The following is a 14,698-nucleotide window of genomic DNA, read 5'->3' on the forward strand; positions in this document are numbered from 1 at the left end:
AATCATTATTTGCAGTTCATCCCCCGAGTTGCTTAGCAAGGCAATGTCATCAGCAAATCGCAGATTACTGAGGTATTCTCCATCTACCCTTATCCCTAACTGCTCCCATTCCAAGTCTCTGAATACTTCCTCTAAACAAGCTGTGAATAGTACTGGGGAGATTGTGTCTCCTTGCCTAACACCTTTCTTTATGGGAATTTTATTGCTTTCTTTATGTAGAACTATGGTTGCTGTGCAGCCACTATATATATCTTCCAGCACTTTCACGTACGGCTCGTCTACCCCCTGATTTCGCAATGCCTGCATCACCGCCGAGGTTTCAACTGAGTCAAATGCTTTTTCGTAATCAATGAATGCTATGTATAAGGGCTGGTTATATTCCGAGCATTTTTCTATCACCTGATTGATGGTATGGATATGATCGATAGTAGAGTACCGTTTCCGAAACCCTGCTTGATCCTTTGCTTGATTGCAGTCTAAGGTTGTCCTGATCCTATTGGCGATTACCTTAGTAAATACCTTATACGTAACAGACAGTAAGCTGATTGGTCTGTAATTTTTAAGGTCCTTAGAGTCCCCTTTCTTGTGAATGAGGATAATGTTTGCATTCTTCCATGCTTCCGGTACCGTCGATGACACCAGGCACTGCGTATACAGGGTGGCCAGTTTTTCTAGCACGATATCCCCCCCGTCCTTCAGCAAATCTGTAGTTATCTGATCCTCTCCAGACGCCATTATTGACCAATATTGGGAGCAATATATCCCAATATTGGACCATTGGCGGTCCATTGACGGCGTGCTGCTTGGGACGGGTCCAGGGCACCACAGCAGCAAGAGGGCTGGCAGAAGCCAGCGAGATGGGGGCGATGGCCCAGGGAATATGCACCAGCAGGCTGGAGCAGGGAGGACTGAACCCCCGAAGGGGGCGAGCAGGACGCACGAATACGTGAGGCACGGTCAGGCTGACGAGAGCGCAGCGAGAGCGGGAACGCACGAGCTCGCCGGAGCGAGCGCCGCACGCACCCGCTCTCGCCGAGCTCTGAGAGGCGACTTGTACAGAGGGGCATAAACGGAGACGAAAGAAATAACGAAGTGTCTAAAGGTACGTCCGACGTATCCATTCGATTCTCGTAAAGATACGGCGGACGTCGATATACAGGCTCATGGCTATATGCACGTCGAACGCGGCCACATTCCGCTTGCTACGCGTGAATGAATCTTATCCTCTATGATATCAGCTAGCCGCGACTCTCGATGAGGTGCTACGAAGAGTGCATCCGTTCTAACATAGATCACGGTCTTCACTTAGGGTTGTGTACGGCAAGCATCGCTGTCACGCACATAGCTGCAGGCGATGCTACGTACTGCACGCTCCACCAGCTGGCATCGAGGTACGCACATTCACGAGCAACTTTCGCTTCGCACTAAACTATCACCTCGATCTGCCCGTAATGCGAGCGAGCTATTCCTAGCATTTACGCTGTCTTAGGTCCTGCATCGACCTCCGAAGATCTAGCGCCGGCACAACACACAAACACCTCGCCGTGCAGAACATTCGGCAGTCCAAAGTATGTATGTGAAATGGCATTATGCTCGTTCCTCACATGCAGACCGAGGAAACAGGATGTTTCTAGCTAAATTCTTCGTTTAAATTCTACCTCAGAGCCGTGGCAAAAGACATGCCGAATCTACTAGAGGCCTGCGCTGCTACTGCGGCGAGCTGCACATCGACTCGTCGAGGCGAATACCTACTGCACCGCACCGCAAAAGTGCACATCCGGAAAGCCGGAAGCGCGAATGATCCGAATTCCCTGTGAACAGCAATGTTATTTGGTATTTCGGGGAAGACTAGACTAAAGTGCTTAGCCTGCATCTTTTTCTTGTCGTTGAATTTTGCGTACATGTAGTTTAAACCCCCGCATGCTCGAGGTTAGCGTGACCCGACTGAACGGCCGCGCAGCTTTGAAACGATCGGGATCGATATGCATGCATCGCCGGACTTAGGTACGCGGTAGAAAATGTGCGCTGCACATTTCTTTGCAGAAGCTGACTCTTGGAATTTTGCAGAGTGCGCCATGCAAGTGATCGTTGCTACAACCAAGCATCCATGTTCCAACGGCTGGCCCACCCCGCGGCGCATAAATGTTCAACCGTGGACGTATCAATGATCGAAGAGAGGACAGATTTTCACAATATTGGGCGCGAAATCGATAGCTACCAGTGCTCAGTGTTAGAGAAATTCTGCCTTGATCATGCGCAATTCAGTGTTTCAGGTGTGGTCAGTAGCTGTAAGTTTGAACAGTTCGCCTGTCAAGTCAGCGGCGCCAGCGATGGACCGGCGGAGCGATTTTCCACGCTACACCGCTGTCTTGCTAGAAAGCCTACCTAGGCGGCTTTTGACATTCAGCTGGTTTTTGTGGGCCCTGTAATTGAAAGCAACGCCTTCAGAAATGCGTTAAATGTTCAAAAATGTATTCTCTTCAACAGTTTCACTCTAGGCTGTCAAATCAGGCGGACGTTGATAAAACAGTTGAGCACTCCAGTCTTTAGAAATCTGTAGAATCGCCTTTAGTTTGTAAAATTATTGGAATAGGTCACTTTCCGATCGCTTGTCTCATATAACATAGCTAACCAAAGTATACCTTACAGCATTGTGTTGATTTTTATGGTGCATAAGCGACTAATGCTGCCATGCACCAAGAACAAGGTTTAATGTATTTATTTTGTGTGTAATGACTAAAATGTTCTTTAGGATGTAGCTTGTTTAGGAACATTTTAGGAAACCAAAAATGCAGGAAATTTGCACGTCTCTCCTAGGATCATGCTGGGATGGAAAGGGATCTGTTGCAAAATTGTACAAAATGTTTCCTCTTATTTTCTCGAATCTGGCGCACGTGTAAGATATGGTTTATTGTTAGTTCATCTCCACACTCCTTGCATATTGGTTTGTCCTCTTTCAAAAGTATGAAGCTGTGTGTGAGGTGTGGGTATGTGTTTTGTGAAGATGACCTAAAATGGCCTCCATGTTGTGTTTTTGATTACTGCATGATTTCTATTCCTTAATGACAGGTTTAATTGACAAGTATAGTTTGTAGTTTATTTCAATGTTTCAAAAATCCTGCCATTTCACTCTAACTTTTCTTTGTACAAGCTTCTTGGTATCTTCATGCAGCATATTCACCCTCTGTAATATAGCATTGCGTCAAGGTAACCTGGTTATTTCTTTTCATCACCTTTCAAGACAACTGTCCCGATTTCATAAAGTGTAGGGTTTCTGACAACAGGAACTCCTTGGAAGTCATAGAAATAAATGAGATCCACAATCATGAGCTATCTAGGGTATGCATATACATGTCGATCGCTCAGTGGAATGGTGTCAGTACGCTGTTAGAACAGGCCTTGTGGTAACAACAACCATTGTCTGAGGTGGTCCTTTAATGGGCATTGAAATGCTATGTAACTACAGGTACTGATAAAAATCTTGATCATGTTATGTGATGATGCGATCCTTGCATGCATATAGGTATACATTTCAGAATCTGCAGTGCACCACTTGACCATTTGCCACCAGTTTGTGTGAAAATGTATTTTTCGTGCATGTTAACCAGTATTTAACAGATGACCCCTGTGCACAAGCCAAAAGTGCCACGAGCCAAATGTCACGAGGCCACACGACATGGCAGGAGCTGTTAAGTCAAGCTTACAAAGTTATATTTGAAATATGTTCTGGGACGTTTCAGCTCCAATTAAGAAAGGTTGAGGCTTACAGAGGTCTATGCCAGGCTGTCTATCACCTAACAGGGCAGCCTACGACCGTATGCTAATGAGTAGATCTGAGATAACAAAGACATGAATTAGGCAATTAGTAATTATGTTTGTAGCAAAGGGCATGTAAATTAACGGGAATCCACAGTGCGATCTGCAGACAAGAACTATTAACGCTGGCACACCATATCCTTACAGGTGGAGCTTAGGAGTCTCCCTAATTTTTTTTTCTGCTCAAAGCTTGTCATTTCCTTCGTTCTTCCAGATGAGGAAGATGTGAAAATGATAGCATCGAAAATTCCAGAGACCATCGTTAACAAGGATGCTGATCCCAACAGCGTAAAAAGGAATTTCAGAAAAGATGGGTGACTAATGCTGGCAACAGTTGAAGCTAAGTGGAAAGGCATGAAATTGAAATGCAACATATGCAGAGTTATGTTGCGAGACGACCAGTCTGTGGTGTGCGACATCTGTCTCTGTTAGTTTCATCAAGTGATTGGCCAAAGCAGATGGGGCTTGTGGTTTTGTGATAAGTGCAGTGTAGTAGCATAGATGCAACCTTGCCCATTAATAATTGGAGTGGAGTAAGTGCAATGTTTTGTTTTTGTAAGATGTTCATGGTTTCCATGCAAACATTATGATAAATTTCTTCCTAGAGAATGTTTGCTGAAATGTGAACATAATGTGCAATAAAACTAGTGTTTTCTTGCTATTTACTTTTCCTTGCATACATTAGTTCTGTGAAGAAAACCACAGGCTAGAAGGAAATGTAATGGCATGCATTTTGATACTTGGCCCCATTGTGCTGGCTCAGTAGTTAGAGTGCTTGGCTGCTGAACCCAAAGATGCAGATTTGGTTCCAGCCAGAGCAGGAGCATTTCGGTAGAGGCGAAACAATAAGCCGTCATGCAGCGTGCGGTGTCAGTGCATGTAAAAGAACCCCAGGTGGTCGAAATTATACCGGAGCCCTCAACTATCGTGTTCCTCATAGCCGTAGTTATTTTGGGATGCTAAACCAGATATATATCACATCATACTCTGAGTAAGATGCTGTTCATGGTCAGTTAATCATAAACTAAATGATCAATTTTTTTTCTGCATGGTACAGCAGCTGTTGTGCAATTTTACTTTAGCCTTCATGAAGAATATCACACTGGCTCTACATGGCCTTCTGTTGACCCTTGATATGCGTCACAATCACACACCCGAGTATGTATTTGTCTAAGGGCACCTATGCATGCAAGGAGGGGACCGTTACTTTCCATTTCTCAGAACTGAAATGCGCGATCCACATCATTTCTGTAATTCAACTGCCTGCTATTTGAACTGTCCAGCATTGATGCAAGTTTCAAAGAACTTCAATTAGCAAATTAATCCAAGCAGGAAACCATGCCAAGAACTTCTTCGGTTTCATTTTTAACAACTGTTTGAGAACTAAAATTAGCCAAATGTTGCAAAACATAGATGAGAGGTTACAAAATCTAAAAAACAATGCAGCCTACCTGTGGCATGTAGGGCTTCACATCCTAAGGTGACATATGTAGCTATGAAAAATACCGTAGTGGAGAGCTCCAGACTAATTTGACTGCCCGGGCTTTGTACTTTGCGTTGACATCTTGCAGGAAACAGAAGCATTTGCATTTCACCTGCACAAAAGTGCGACTGCCATCACTGGCATTAAACATCACGTCCTCGGGGCAAGTAGCCAAACGTGCCACTAAGATGTCGCAGCGTCTACGTACATGCTATACACGTCAACCTTTCTAGCATTAAAGCTGTCACAAGCATGGCAGATATTCATGTTCAGCTTTGGACTGACAAGTTTAAAAGTGTACTATTTGTGTTTGTCTAGCATGAAAAACAAAGGAATCTATGGAAAAAAAGAAAAAAAATGAACATATGTTGAAAAAGCACTAGTCATTAACACATAAAGCATATTCGTTCCTTTATTAATGATAAAGTGGCCTTCAATAATAGTACAAAGCCTGAACATTTAGGAAGGTGCTGTGCCAGGCAGCTATTTTACTGAAACCTGAACCATTTCCCCTGTAGTAATGCGCATCCCGGCGGTGTGGGCTGGGCACTTATTTTTCAGTCCACTCCAACATGCGAAAACTGCATCATGTGCATTCCCATTTTCCGAGTTTTGAGCTCTGTAGTGCAGGCTAACAAATTGTCGATCACTTATTTTCGTCTGATTGTTGCACAGCGCGTGTAGATAAATTACCACTGCACCTAATAAACACTGACATGCACGTGCAACATCGCCGATCATAAACGGACACACTGATGTCCGTCCGGACATCGGCGCACTCATCACAGCACTCTTCGTAGTCTCACACAGCACTCTAGTAGGACGTAATCCGTACATCACAGCATCTCACGATAAGCACAAACCACACCTCCAACAAACACGAATGACTCGATGCTTGGGCTAGAGACACGCCGGCGGCACCCAGCTTTTTCAGCGCCGCTTGTATATGTACTACGTAAAACTTGCAGCACCAAACCTCAATGCGAGCAGAAAGCGATGCGTTACGTGACGCATCTCATCACAGATGGAAGTGACGAAACTTTGAAGAATCAAAACTACATAACTACATAACGACCGTCCTAGACGTTAATCCACATGATAACGAGGACTAAATGAGCGGGCGTGCGGGCCACGGGCTGGCCGTCAACACCACGATTACATACGCTTGCGCTCTGGTCGTGCTTGCCACCCTGCCGTGGTCCAACTCACGTAAACCTATCATCATGCCATCACGTAGTATATCACAACACTCTAGGCACTATTCTTGCCACTGTACTATTCTTTGTAATTTCACATTTCTCGCATGCAGTATCATACTTCTTGCACCTCGCACGTACACCTCATACCAACTTCGATTTGGCTACATATGGCTACCATGTTGTTGCTGCAACCACATCTGGGGATCTCGGATTCGTCTGGCTTTCCCGACGGATCCCAAGGCCCATATCGGCGAAAAATGCGTTGGGTCCGTCGGAAGAACCCTACTGATCGGGTCCGTCCGCCGTACCTCTGAAAAATATTTCCCGGATCCGTCCGTCGTATCCCGAAGAAAAACGCACAGGGTCCGTCGGACGTACCTTTAAGACCATTGATCGGGTCCGTCCGACGTACCTTTAGCCACAGCCAAGAAATAAAGCAAGAGATAGCTGAAAAGAGAGACAAAGAAACAAAAGAACGGAATAGGCTTGCCCAGTAGTGTACCGTGCTCGTACAGAGGGGGATAAACGGAGAAGAAATAAAGCGAGAGATGGCTGAGAAAGAGAGAAAAAGGAACAGTACGGAATAGGCAGGAAGGGTAACTAGGCGATGCCCAGTAGTGTACCGTACTCGTACAGAGGGGAAAAAAACGGAGAATATAAAAAGAAACAGAGAGATGGCTGAGAAAGAGAGGCAAAGAAACAAAAGAACGGAACAGGCAGGAAGGTTAACTAGGCGATGCCCAGTAGTGTACCGTACTCGTACAGAGCTTGATAAACGGACAAGAAAGAAATAAAGCGATAGATGACTGAGAAAGGGAGACAAAGCAACAGAACGGAATAGGCAAGAAGGTTAACTAGGCGATGCCCAGTAGTGTACCATACTCGTACAGAGGGGAATATACGGAGAATATAGAAAGAAAGCGAGAGATGACTGGGAAAGAGACACAAATAAACACAAGAACGGAATAGGCAGGAAGGTTAACTAGGCGATGCCCAGTAGTGTACCATACTCGTACAGAGGGGAATAAACGGAGATTATAGAAAGAAAGCGAGAGATGACTGGGAAAGAGAGATAAATAAACAGAAGAACGGAGGTAATACTTTCGGCCGATAGTATTTCTCCCGAATTCTTGCAAGCGTACGACTAACTCCCAAGTGGCCGGCGGACGATTCGTCGTGACAAGCGCTCAAGATGCCAGGTCGTAGGTGCGTAGGTACTACGTGTAGAAATGTCTCTTTTGATCTTTCAAAATTGCGCTTGTAGAGAACTCCACTTCGTAAAGCGTATGACTGCAAGCCACGACGAAAAACAAGCGGTACTCTACCACCGCGTCCACCCAGATAATCGATGAACGCCGCAAGCACCAGGTCCTTGCGTTGAAGGTCAGCCATATGGGATAGGCTAATGGCCCCGATAAAGTAAAAATCGTCGGCGTTTTCCACTGCAGTGAAGTCCAATGGCGCGCGTGACAAGCAATCCGCATCTTGGTGCTTATGTCCCGACTCATAAACAATTAGTAACGTCATACTCTTGTAGACGGAGGCTCCAACGAGCCAAGCGTCCAGACGGGTCTTTAAGTCTTACCAGCCAGCACAAGGAATAATGGTCGCTGACAATACGGAAGGGTCCTCCAAACAAATATGGTAGAAACTTGCTGATGGCCCACATTACCGACTGAGAAGCGGAACACGCAGCCTGGTTACTTTTGGCAAAGACGGTATGTGCCTCGGCGCCCCTTAGACCGGACTTGGAGTACTGCTTGTGTTGAGCAACGGATATTGCTCCCACTTTCTAAAGAAGGCTTGTGCTGTCTGCATAGTAGACGATGCATCGCAGGGTGTCAGGCTCGGAAGCGAAACATATATGTACGAGGACATCCAGCTTGCTTGAGTCCAGGGACGTTGGCGTAACAGCTCACACTTTCTCAGCGGCCACTAGGGAAGGTAAGTCCACCGTTATGGTGTGAAAATTACGATGAACGAGAAATCCGCCAGTTCGAAGAGCCCAGAACGTGATCAGTTGTGGCTTGAACATGTTCAAACATCATTGCGCTTTTGAAAAACAGACGTAGAAAACGATACGAGACACTGCAGCGTGAACTGTCAACTAAATTTTATTGCAGAGAGCACACCTGAGCACACACAGCAATATACGTCAGCACGAGCTCAAAGATAATTCGACTCATACTGGTTTTGTCTTCTGTTAGACACTTTGGTGATGTCACAGCAACGCATGCATTACACTAGTGACAATGGTGGTTCCTTATGCTCCCATCGTCTGTCAGACATGCATGTACTGCATGCTGACTTTTTTCGGCCAACAACCGCCGTCGCAACCCAGTATTGAGAAAAGACTATTGGAAAATTAAGAAACCGCTCCTGAATTCGCCTACTTTGACGCAACAATCGTTTGTGCTGCCTTCAAGGTTGTGGATATCATTCATCTCCCCATTTAGCCAATATCTGCTAGTCAAATTGGAGGCTCGTTTGCGATAGGTATTCAAGCAGACGACATAGGCACCTCCAATCGTATACCGTTAATTCTAGTGTAGCTGTCCACCGACAATTGAGACAGATACTGAACCTTCGTTTCCCGAGGAACCAAATCATCTAAAAACGTTTAACACTTAGCAAAAGCCTGTGTCGGTATCCACAATTTCGCGGAATCAAGACCCGGTGGTAAAAGTCCTATCGCGTCTACTCTTAAAGCGAAACTTACGCGTACCCCTTGTTTAAAAACTAACCATAAAATATATCAGTTTTGGATTCCCTGCATTTCTTTGCTTGTCGTTGAACTGGCAAGAGGGGGGGGGGGCTGTTTTTCCCGTGCATAGTGTTCTTCTGAATGAAATTAGAATCTTTGTGGCTATTTGTCTTAGTTCGCAGCCGGAAGGAATGTACTTAGACTGTGTTTAGTTATTCACAATATTCCTTCAATAAATACAGCTCAGAGTGCGCTTGGAACAGCCTGCATAGGGAACCCTTCGCCATAACCCAACGTGTGGGTTGACTCGCAGGCAGTCGTGCGGAAGTGCACTGGACAGTGCAGGTGTCACTGTTGTACGATTTCAGGTTCAGTTGTCTGATGGCAAAAGTAGCAGGGACCCAGTGAAATCTACAGGCATCATGACCACCGCGTAATTAGAGCGCGCACTCACATGTTTGTAAGGAGCGGATGTTTCACAAATTCGTTTGTTCTGGAGACAGTTGGAATAGGCTTCAAACAGTGCCATGTGTACTATGATAAGTGGTCGGGCGATGCTTTCTTTGCACGCAGGGCTGTCATGAACCTCAGCGCGGCCGAGCTCAACTTGACGCTCTACTCGGGATCGTTCAACTTCAGCGTAGGCCGGGCGCTAGACATCCTTCAGCAGCACTACCGCAGGGACCGCGTCTTCACGGGCTCCACCGAGGCCGCCATCGTGGCCGCTTACGCATTCCTCATCACCTCGGGCGTCTTCTGCAACCTGCTCGTCTCTGGAGTGATACTGTCGCACGCCAAGGTGCGTACCAACCGCAACCTGTTCGTGGTCAACCTGAGCATCTCGGACACGGCGCTGTGCCTCTTCTGTATGCCGTTCACGGTGTACTCGCTGACGCGCAAGACATGGCCTCTGGGTGCGCTACTCTGCAAGCTGGTGCCCTGCTTCCAGAGTGCCACCGTCTTCGTGTCGGCGGCCACCGTGTCTGCCATCGCGTTAGACCGCCACCAGACCGTGGTGGCTGTGAACGTACAGCGACCAGAAGACAGCCGCCGTCGAGTCGCCTGGTACATGGCCACTATCTGGATCTTCTCTGTGGCGCTGTCGCTGCCCATATGCCTCTCGCAGAGCCTCCAGAAGGTGGGCCTGTCGCGCTGGTACATGTACGAGAAGTGCGTCGAGCAGTGGCCCTCGCCGGGCAGCAAGCAGCTCTACACGCTGGTCACCTTGCTCATTCAGTTCGTAATCCCCACCACAGCTCTGGTGGTAACGCACTTCCGCATCAAGTCACACCTGAGCTGCTCGGCCGCAACGGCCAGGGTTGCTCCGGCGTCCGAAAAGCGCGGCTACTCGGAGCGCCTCCAGCGCGAGCTGCGGCGCAACAGGCGGGCTACCATGTTGCTGCTCAACGTGTCCGTTGTGTTCGCCGTCTCGTGGCTTCCCTGGAACGCCATGAACCTGCTGACCGATTTCCACCTGGAGGGCATCTCTCCACAGCGCTTATATCTGATATTCGCCATGTGCCACATGGCGGCCATGAGCAGCGCAACCACCAACCCCATCATGTACGGCTGGCTGAACACCAACATCCGCCAAGAGCTAGTGGGTGTGCGTAACCGCGTATTCAGCACTCTGCGCGCCTCCAACAGCGAGAACAACCTGCACACCTCCATTGACGACAACAGCCGCACGGCCGTCTCCATGGACAAGAGCCGCTTATGACGTGCCCCGCTCGGCTATCGGCGGCGCTCGTCGGCCGCGTCACCTGTCTAGGCCTACTCTCATGCTTCAGGCTCTGTCGAAACACTTCAGTGAGCTATAACTGTGGACCTCTAATTGCGGCCAAATGCGATCCATGGCGCTTGCTGTGTTCTCGCGTTTCATGATGCACAACACCTGCTGTCTGTGTACATAGTACATGCCCACGGATAATGTACGCTCGACACTCGGTTGTAGCCCTAAGAGAGGGCCCGTCAAGCGAGTGCAAAGCTTGCCCATGCTGTTGGCAGCACGTCGCGCGTTTCAACATTCTTCACGATAGAGATAGCACCACTCGCGTTTGTTGTAGCATATGAGTGACATGCGCACAAAGGACGCGAAATTTTTTTACTTCGCTTATATGTCTGTTTCTCGTTAAAAGCGCGCTTGAGAAAAACAAGCGCTGATAGTAGCTTCTTACAGAAGGTCAACGGATCGCGCCTCGTGCTTAGGAGGGACGCCACAGAACATCAATCACATCCCTTGCACGTTACGCCCGTTCTTCGTTCCATGGAGGTTTCAGCGGCGCTCGGGGATCCTTAATGCAGGAATACGAATCCTACGTTCCTTGTTGACAAAGGCCGGACCCCGGCCGAAACATCGGATTAAAGTTTACCGTTTTTCTACCATGTCATCTCCTTTACGTTTATATATATATATATATATATATATATATATATATATATATATAGGATGCGAGGACATTTAACGTACTGATGAAGGCCAGCTTCCGGTCGAAACGTCGAGTCCAATAAATATGTTTCTTTAAATGAAGCGTACACTTCGCTCTCTCTCTCTCTCTCTCTCTCTCTCTCTCCTCTCTCTCTCTCTCTCTCTCTCTCTCTCTCTATATATATATATATATAGCATAAGTAAATAGACGTACTTGGTTGCTAAAGGTTATACACAAGTGAAAAATTGCTTCATACTGTTTCCAAGTTTATTTGGAATCGACGCTTCGGCAGGAGCCCTGCCTTTCTCAAGACTGAGGGTACATGGTTCTTGTTTGTCTTCTTATAGTGTTGGCAAGAGGTGATACAGACAGAATATGGGCACGTACAGGTGAACCAGCTGCGCACGCACAACACACATACACACACACGCGCGGAGAGCAGGGTAGGCACAAAGGGTCATTCACCCAAGGCGCCGGCCAGAAGTCAGCTGTATACAATACAGGCAGCGGCGGAACATCATCATCATCATCAGCCTGATTATACCCACTGCAAGGCGAAGGCCTCTCCCATATTTCTCCACTTAACCCGGTTCTGTGCTAGCTGCATCCACTTGACCCCTGCGAACTTCTTAATCTCATCCGCCCACCTAACTTTCTGCCGCCCCCTGCTAAGCTTTCCTTCCCTTGGAATCCAGTTTGTTACCCTCAGCGACCATCAGTTATCCTCTCCGCACTACATGTCCTGCCCATGTCATTTTCTTCTTCTTAATTTCTACTAGAATGTCGGTAACTTGAGTTATTTCTCTGACGCACTCTGCACGCTTTCTATCTCTTAATGTTACCCCTACCATTTTTCGTTCCATAGCCCTCGGCGGAACAACCTCGGGAGAAAAAAAAAGAAGAGGTGGAGGACGGTGTTTGATGCAGATGGTGAATAAAATTTTGCGGTTCTCACTAAAAGATGGGAGCGCCATATATATATATATATATATATATACAAGTGCAAAATTGCTTCATAGTGTTTCCAAGTTTATTTGTAGTCGACGTTTCGGCAGGGCCCCTGCCGAAACGTCGACTACAAATAAACTTGGAAACAGTATGAAGCAATTTTTCACTTGTATGTAACCTCTAGCAACCAAGTACGTCTATTTACTTATGCTATATATATATATATATATATATATATATATATATATATATATATATATATATATATATACAGAGAGAGAGAGAGAGAGGAAGAAGTGCACAAGGAACATGCCAGTCAGTGGCATCGTGATCGCTGCGCGTGCTGGATCTGACTGTGTTCGCCGCTGATCTGCTCAGTCCTGCTGATCAAGTCCTGTTGATCTGCTGAATAAACCCCCCATTCTTACATTTGGTGGAGCTGCCGGTCAAGATCTATCCTCTCGCCCTGGAACTCCGCAGCCGTACATTACCACATCCTGCGATGCCTGAGGACGTCAACCACCAAGCCGTACAAGTTGGCTCTGCCATCATCTGTCCCGGCTCCCTCCGCCAGCGAGACCCCACCATCTTCAGCGGCACTGACGACCACGATGTCGAGGACTGGCTCACATCCTATGAACGAGTGAGAGTTTACAACAAATGGGACGCGGAAACAAAGTTAAGCAACGTCATTTTCTATCTCACCGGCGTAGCAAACCTATGGTTTCGAAACCATGAAGCGGACATTCCATCATGGTCCGCGTTTAAAGCCAGCTTCTCTGAAGTTTTCGGCCGACCAGCTGTGAGGAAACTCTGCGCTGAACAGCGCTTGCGTACGCGGTCTCAGCAAGTTGGCGAAAATTTCACGAGCTATATCGAGGACGTCGTCGACTTGTGCAAGCGCGTTAACCCACACATGTCAGAGGCTGAGAAGATCAAGCACATTCTGCAAGGCATCGATGACGATGCCTTTCAGATGCTGTCGGCTCGAGATATCCGCACCGTCGCGGAAGTGGTCACACTGTGTCAAAGTTATGATGAACTGCGGAAACAAAGGGCCATAACTCGCGCGAACACCATGCACTCTGAGTCCCTTGCTGGCCTGACAGATGCAGGCGAACATTCTGCGCTCCTGCCACAAATTAAGAGCTTCATTCGGGAAGAAGTTGCTCGACAGCTCTCCCTTATATCCTGCCATCAAGAACCTTCCTCACACCTAGCTCCCAGTTTGCGCCACATTATTCAAGAACAGGTAGCTGAATCTCTTCCTCCAGCCCCTCAATCCATGCCTGTTACAGCGCCGTTAACATATGCGGCTGTTGCGGCCCGACCGCCACCTACATATGCTCCACCGCCACCTGCCTACGTTCAGCCGCCTCCTGCGCCTGCGCGAGAACCTGCGCAGTTTATGCGACCGGCTCCAAGACCACGTAATCCCTGGCGCACGACGGATAACCGGCCAATTTGTTACACTTGCGGGCTTGCTGGACACATTTCTCGTTATTGCCGCAACCGTCTCCCGGTGTCGGCACCACCTACTCATGGTTCTGCATACTCGTCTCCGACGCCTCAGTATTCCGCGCCTACTGAGCCTCCAGCCCACCCTCATTTCTCCCCAGACCGCTCAGCCATGTCCGACCGCCGTTCACCATCGCCGCGACGCCGCTCTATCTCTCCCATGCGACGTCGACAGAACGCTTCACATGAGGAAAACTAGAGGCCGCAGTTCCTGAGGCGAGAACTGCGACCCAGTCGAACTTCCCAAGTCCTCATCTGTCGCCGACAAACCTAATTGAAGTTTTCGTCGAGGGTGTTGCTGTCATGGCTCTAATTGACGCTGGTGCTGCGATTTCGGTGATGGACGCAAAACTATGTCGCACTTTAAAGAAAGTGAAGACGCCAATTGCGGGACTTTCGTTGCGAACGGCCAGCGCTCAGCATATCAAGCCTTTAGCAGCGTGCACCGCTCGAGTACTTATCCAGAATTCCCTTTATACGATTGAGTTCGTCGTGTTGCCAAGTTGCTCGCACGCTGTAATTTTAGGCTGGGATTTCCTGTCGCGTCATGCTGCTATTATCGATTGTGCTCGAGCTGAAGTGGGGTTCTCGACTGTGCCCG

The 14,698-nt window shown here is 47.7% G+C and overlaps 1 protein-coding gene across 1 annotated transcript; it reads left to right on the forward strand.

Moving 5' to 3' along the window:
• Positions 1-9,782: 9,782 nt before the first annotated feature.
• On the forward strand, positions 9,783-10,922 carry LOC146206988 (neuropeptide F receptor-like). Its single transcript, XM_084587079.1, has one exon. It carries the CDS (start codon positions 9,783-9,785, stop codon positions 10,920-10,922), a length of 1,140 nt encoding a protein of 379 aa, XP_084443205.1.
• Positions 10,923-14,698: the final 3,776 nt, after the last annotated feature.

This window comes from Amblyomma maculatum, chromosome 1 (genome assembly GCF_055883805.1).
Source record: "Amblyomma maculatum isolate TAMU_Amacu chromosome 1, ASM5588380v1, whole genome shotgun sequence".
NCBI classification, from domain to species: domain Eukaryota; kingdom Metazoa; phylum Arthropoda; class Arachnida; order Ixodida; family Ixodidae; genus Amblyomma; species Amblyomma maculatum.

What these genes read in the sequence shown, in the direction of transcription:
- LOC146206988 (XM_084587079.1), top strand. Translation starts at nt 9,783, where the DNA reads ATGAACCTCAGCGCGGCCGAGCTCAACTTGACGCTCTACTCGGGATCG.